The 6460-nt window shown below is 42.2% G+C and overlaps 1 protein-coding gene across 2 annotated transcripts; it reads right to left on the reverse strand.

Annotated features, from left to right (window-relative positions):
• Positions 1-753: 753 nt before the first annotated feature.
• Positions 754-5816, reverse strand: Cxcl13 (C-X-C motif chemokine ligand 13). 2 transcript variants are annotated; one of them, NM_001017496.2, is made up of 4 exons: positions 5711-5816; positions 3982-4114; positions 1803-1883; positions 754-1548 (listed from the first exon to the last, which is right to left on the reverse strand). In NM_001017496.2, the coding sequence occupies exons 1-4, from the start codon at positions 5769-5771 to the stop codon at positions 1497-1499; spliced, it is 327 nt and encodes a 108-aa protein (NP_001017496.1). In that variant the 5' UTR covers positions 5772-5816; the 3' UTR covers positions 754-1496. The 2 variants fall into 2 exon arrangements, with proteins under 2 accessions (NP_001017496.1, NP_001406128.1); NM_001419199.1 differs by having other exon boundaries at positions 754-1551.
• Between the last annotated feature and the right edge of the window lie 644 nt (positions 5817-6460).

Raw genomic sequence — 6460 nt, forward strand, 5'->3', positions numbered from 1 at the left:
GAAATAGCCTAGTGAGTGAAGTGTTTGTCCTGCAATCATGGAGACCTGAGGTCAGATGTCCAGAACTCACATACAGGTTCATCACAGACAGACTGACCTACTTGGTGAACGTCCTGTTCAGTGAGAGATCCTGTCTGAAACAAATCAGACAGGTGACTCCTGAAGGAGGATCTTGGGGGTTTGAACTTGTTCTACGAACACGCCACTTACCCATGAACACAGCCCAAAGCCGTACAAAACCAAACAGCCCACCCCACCCCACAGATACACAAAGCATAAACGGAGATAAAGAAAAGAAGGGGCCAGATGTGATGCGAACAGACGGCCAAGGAAGCCAAGAGGCAGAGGCGGGGTTATGACCTCAGTGCAGTGCTAAGAAAGAATGAGGTTGGAGTCCTCCGCTTGTCAAGTCAAGGCAACACTTTGTCAAATGAAACATTGGAGAGTTGGGGAATCTATGTAAACAGACGGTGCGGATGGATTTGAGTAAGAGTTTGAACTCTGGAGGAAATCTCATTTAGCATGCCTGGGGAAAGGGGCCTCAGGGCCAAACCATTCCCACTGTGTAACTGCTCTCATGGATGACATAATTTGGGGTCAGCTGTGAAGGGCTCTGGTGCGAAGGAAAAAATGAACATGATTGAAACGTCCTTGGGAACATGATTACATCTCCTTGGGAACAGCTGAAGAACATCTCAATGTGAGGAGAAGTTTTTTTTTTTTTTTTCTTAAAAAATGAACCAGTCACAAGCAAACTATTTGATTAAGTTTATTGAATGACACTGGATGAATAGGAAACGTTAAAGAATTTGATACAAGAGACTGGTATTTTGTCTGTGTGAAAGATGTGAATAATAAAAATAGATTAGCAGGGTCACAGTGCAAAGGAATATATTTGTATACTGTTAAGGAGCCTGGAACTTTAAGCTGAGGATCTTTCAGTGTTACTGGTTTTAATCCAAGACAATAAATTTTGTACAAGCAACCTTTCAAAGTCGAAGCATTATTTCCCTCATGAAGATTCTCTCTAAAGGAGACCTGCTCTGCATCACCTTAGGCTGGTAATGCGTCTGCTTCTTAGGGACCTTCTGGAAACTATTCTGGAAGCCTGATTTTTGCAAGGGTGCAAACTAACTGAAGTCCATCTCATAAACCTCTTGTTAGTAGGAGCTATGGGTTCAGATTCGACATGTATGCTTTTATTCCTCTAGGGTCTAGGATAGTTTAACACTAAACAACAGGTCTATTACCAAAGTGGCTTGTCACTAAATGCCTGCTCGAAAATATCCTCCCTTAAGGAACAAGAATATGGGTTGAGTATGGGAAGGAGCTCGAGTGTCTCCTCTCAGCTACTGCAGGATTTTTTTCTTTTAATCTACAGCCGTGTTTGTAGAGGGAAGTTATTTTCTTGGAAATTCTTCAACTAAGAACGTAACACTAAGATTCCGAGCAGGGATTAAGAAAGGGTGCAGGTGTCTTTTGGGGTGACAGTGGCTTCAGGCAGCTCTTTTCTTACTCACTGGAGCTTGGGGAGTTGAAGTAATACTTCTGCTGTGAATTAAAAACAAAAGCAAGTTACACTCGGAGGAATGCACACAGGAAACTACACCTTTCCTTTGGTAGCACCAGATAATGGCTGCTGAGTACACTGCTTCGGTTTACTGAACTGCCGGAATAGTCAGTCCTGGGCAAGCCAATGTGTGACAATGGCAGAACAGGTGTTTGTCCCACAAACGTTTCCTAATTGTAAAGCATTCCCCAACCTGGCTGGCTAAGGAAAACTTGTGGCATGCTTAACTTACCTTCGGACAAATTTTAATACTTTTGGTAACCATCTGGCAGTAGGATTCACACATATAGCTTTCTTGGCCTTGGTCCAGAAACTGGGGAGAAATAAACAAAAATAAAATGAGACATTGCACACTTTGGTGAGTGCTCCCACCCTGTGTGTGTTTTAATAATGAAGAGAATTGGTTATGAAAAATAATTATTTATAGAAAAATGAAACTTGAGCAGGACGTTTTGAATCTGGGATAAATGGATTTGCGGTGTGGCGCCTGAGGAACAAGAAGACTGTCTTTGGAATCCAAAGTTGACAGAATCTCAAAGGTCATTAAGTGACTGTCTCGTTGACAATCTTTACATGAGTTAGAAAGGCCCAAGTGTCTCCAATGTTGTGTCACTTCTACAGTTATATCGAACACCATTCAAATGTGCTTGTCCATTGGGCTCAGGGGAACAAAACAGATACTGGCTTGAAAACATTCTATCTGGCGAAAAGAAAGATTATATTTTAACATAGAAGAAGTTTCAAAGCTGATTAGTCCTCAGCGACCTTCCTTCAGGCCACCACTTGGAGAGGCTTTTCCTGATGTAAGACACTGATCAACAGCAGGGCCAACATGCATAGATAGTGGCCAACACCTGTCCAGTGTTGTACTCAGTGCATGCCATGGGAGAGGTGTAACAAGAAATATGTTCATCTTAAGTCATCCTTCCAAAAGCTCTGTGCTAGAACAGGTATTAACCTTCTCACCATCTGACGGTGAGCTTGAAGGTCAGAGAGTTCAAATCACGTGTCCAAGATTGTATAGCAAATACACAACACAGCAGGCTTATTTGAATTTCTGTAAAGGTCTGACTCCAGAACCTACACTTTGAACAAAAGAGTTCCAGGAGTTGTGACCTAAATAGTTATCAAGTTCCTAGATGGCGTTAAGGTTTCTCCCTGCAATGGAAAAGTTAAGGTCTCCCAAGAAACAGGAAACCAGAAGATTGTGCATATTAACCCGTGTGACCTCAAACAAAGAACAGTGTCTCGATGTATCAGATAAACCATGGAGCAGGACCATGAGCTCTCAAGGCAGTTTGGTTTTGGAATCATGATGGCAAAATGGGTTTATGTCACTTCGTATTTCCACCCCTGTCTAATATGGATTCCTCACACTAATTCGAAGCTTCCACTTCTATATCTGTGTAATGTTCAAAATGCTCAACTTTACAAGAAAATATACAGGGTAACACTCACTATTTCAAAACAATTGAAGCTAGAAAAGCAGAGACAATTAGAGTCCACTTATTCCCTTGGGTGAGAGGTGACAGTCTTCAGTTGAGTTACTGCCCAAAGGTAAGAGTTCTAATGCTGTGTCCCACCCATGGGCCCCATAGCTAGACTTTACCATTGAGTTCAAGGGAAATAATTGTGGTCTAGTTAAAGGTCTCATTGGTGAAGTCATTGGTAAAAGTCTAAAGCCATCGTAGTGAAACATTTCATGTATTTTTGATAACCTTTATTTCTACTTTGCAAGTCAAATATATCCAGCCCCAGGGACAAAGGATTTGTTTCAAACGGGACAATGAACAGTTGCTTATACGTTTTTACAAAGCCTGAGGACATTCTTCGGGACTGGGGCTTAATGGGAGAATGCCGGTCTAGTATCTGCGAGGTCTCCTCTGTAGCACTGGCCATAAAGACATGGATGAAGAGGGAGGAAAAGGAGGAGGGAGAGGGAGGGCCAAGGATAACTCGGAAGAGCTGCCAGTAAACAGTGAGGTCCCAGCACTGAGGAAGAGGCTTTTGTAGGCTTCCTTCAAGTGCTTGTCTAGATGAGATGGAGCCCTGACTCCATCCCTGTCTTCAGGTATGGCAGGCAGGTTAGCCTCCTGAAGCCTCCATGACTTAACTTCCTTAACTAGTTTCAGTCTTTGTAACCACCAAAGACAGGTCTTAGTGCAGCAGCTCGAGAAAGTGAGTGAGCAAAGCGATAACAGTTTTGGATTGCTAAAGAACAAAACAAAAACAAAACAAAAAAACGCTTAAATATCTCAAGTTTTTGTTAATAATTTTAGATATTTAGTAACATCACGCTGGTCTCTGAGACTCTTGCTATCATACTAATTTGCTGGTTGCAAAATATATTCCATACGATTTTCACTAGGAGAGAGAAATTATGTAATTTTTTTTTCTCCCTTGCAACTTACATGATTTCAGTTTTGGGGCAGCCATTCCCAGGGCGTATAACTTGAATCCAATCTACGAGAATTAGATTGATAAAGGTCGAGCTCACCTTGGAACACCTACATTTCAAGTTTGTGTAATGGGTCTCCAGAATACCTGTAAACACAGAATCAGCCGCCTCAATCCATTGGGCATACAACCTAGGTGTAGAGCTGAATTATTAATTTTTTATATCACATTTCAAGAGTCAAACATTTCAAGCCAGCACCTGAAGCTGCACATGTGTTTACAGCATTTCTGGTTTGACTTGAGCCCTCTCAAATGTTTTCTATGAAAACCTTAATTGAAATGAACTTAACTTTTCACAATCGATACCTTTACTTGACTGTCACAGTGGCTTGTTGGCACCCAGGTGACTTGATAGTGCTTTAAAGGAACACAACTGTGTTACAATTAACATGGTGTGAAATCAACTAATCTCCACTCCCAGCATAAAAAGCAGAGAACTGGATCCTGCCATAGGTTTTGGAAGACAGCCAGCATCTCCCCAAGAGACCTTTCTCTTAGCACATCTGCCCACCTCCCTCACTTCTCTAAGAAAACACATGTATGATGCTTCTGCACTTACGTTTAACACCTTGGCTCTCTGTGTTAGTCATAACTTACTACCAAAGAGAAACCACTAAGAAACATTCAAGACCATATTCAACTACAATATTTACCAGTTATACACACTTTATTGGTAATTCATCTCACGCATTTTCATGAAACCTAAGTTTTGTTTGTTTTAGTTAGTTAGTTTGTTTTAGAAGAAATTGATGCTGGTTAGAAGAAATCTAAGCATTTGAGAGACCGAGGAAGGATTTTTTTTCTATGTTCAAAGTCATTCACTATGACTTTGTTCCCCAAACCAAACCAACCAACCAAGCAAACAAAAGGTGTGTATCGAATTCTTTTTTTTTTATAAGTAAAAGTGTTAAGTTCTCAAGGCATTTACAATTTTAAGGGCTGAACAGCAAACAGTAATTAGAACGCCACACAGAACGGGTATGATGCTAAGGACAGAGGGTTTCCTAAGGGGTACCTTTGCCACCACCATTAGGGAAAGATTCATGGAAGAGGAGAGGAATGAGAGTTTTGAAGACAGAAGACACATGAAGAGCAAACATGGGGGCTGGGGGATTTCTGCATCTTAAGAGTAAGGATTTATCCTGTAAACCCGAGTGTTTCTTTCTGCCCACACATTCACCCCTTCGGCTGTAGAGACACTGAGTTTGGTACTTATCTGTTCACCCAGAGATAGACTCCCACACAGGCTGGAAGTCAGCTCCTCGCCTCTGCTGTATTTAGAGTGCCAGGTCTTACCATGTGCAACTGTACTCAGAATGCTGCACTCGAAAGACCAAGGTTTGGTGAGAAGGAGTGGCATGGAGAGGCAGAGTGAAGAAGAGCTATGCAAAGAAGACTTCCCACAGGGGACTGAGCTGACAGTTGAGCAATGCACACACTAAACTTATGTCACAAGAACACCCACTCTACAGCATCTCTTCTGTAAGTTTAAAGAAAAAAATTCTCAACCCTTTGAAAGCTTCAATTTTCAAAGAGTCAAATCCCCAGGAATCTTACAGTTCAAAACAACTGAATGTTTTCACCCGCTTTTGCTAAGACTGCCTTCCCAGTTTTAACTAAAGAAGAAGTGCTAAGGAGGCTTTCTGTTGAAAGCCTAGGGAAATCATAAGTGAAAGTCCTCACCGTGGCCTGGAGGGAGGCAGATGGCCAGTAGAAGAAGCAGGGCTGCGGTGCAGAGCCTCATTCTGCCTGGAGGTGGAGTTCACCCTTCAGCTCTCAGTCTAGGCATGTGTTTCCAGCTCCAGACTCCTATTTATTTATACCCAGCGAGGGCCCTCCCACTGTCTGTCTTCCGTAGGTCAGCTGCGATGTCAGTTTTCAAATCTCCCAAATATTGCTGAGCTTGCCTTTGCAGGAAAAGAAATTCATCTTGCAAAATTTACGAACCTTCCTTAGAGCACTGTTTGTATAACCAAACATTTGAAAATGCAGACTACCAGTGTTAGGGAGATGCTGCAGAGATTCGAGGGTGAAAATAGGAGGAGAATGATAACGGTTCGGAGACCCTCAGGTGCTGTCTGTTTTAGTGCTAGAGATCAAACCCTGGTTCTAGAATAGGCTAGGTAAAAAGTCTGCCTCAGAACCCATGCCAGGCCACTAAGGTCCTCTTTAGCAGTGCTTTGATCACTGGCCATTGCACACATACCTTTAAACCAAAGAACCCAGAGCAAACTGGATTAGGCTGTAGGCTAATACTTTCCTTGGCAGAATCAACATCAAAAATGCCTAAGTTAAACACTGTATAGAACACAGCCCACAGTGATCTCAGCTTTCTTCACTTCTTATAGTGAAAGGCCAACCAAGTTCTTCCATATGTTCAAATATAAGAAGCTTTATGACACTAGGGACAGGATGCACCATTCCATTATGTCC

This window comes from Rattus norvegicus, chromosome 14 (assembly GCF_036323735.1).
Source record: "Rattus norvegicus strain BN/NHsdMcwi chromosome 14, GRCr8, whole genome shotgun sequence".
NCBI classification, from domain to species: Eukaryota; Metazoa; Chordata; class Mammalia; order Rodentia; family Muridae; genus Rattus; species Rattus norvegicus.

Coding starts and splice junctions, on each gene's coding strand:
- Cxcl13 (NM_001419199.1), bottom strand. CDS start 5,771: ATGAGGCTCTGCACCGCAGCCCTGCTTCTTCTACTGGCCATCTGCCTC. Junction 4,115..5,710: donor CTGCCTCCCTCCAGGCCACG/GTGAGGACTTTC, acceptor CTGTGTTTACAG/GTATTCTGGAGACCCATTAC. Junction 1,552..1,802: donor GTATTAAAATTTGTCCGAAG/GTAAGTTAAGCA, acceptor TTTAATTCACAG/CAGAAGTATTACTTCAACTC.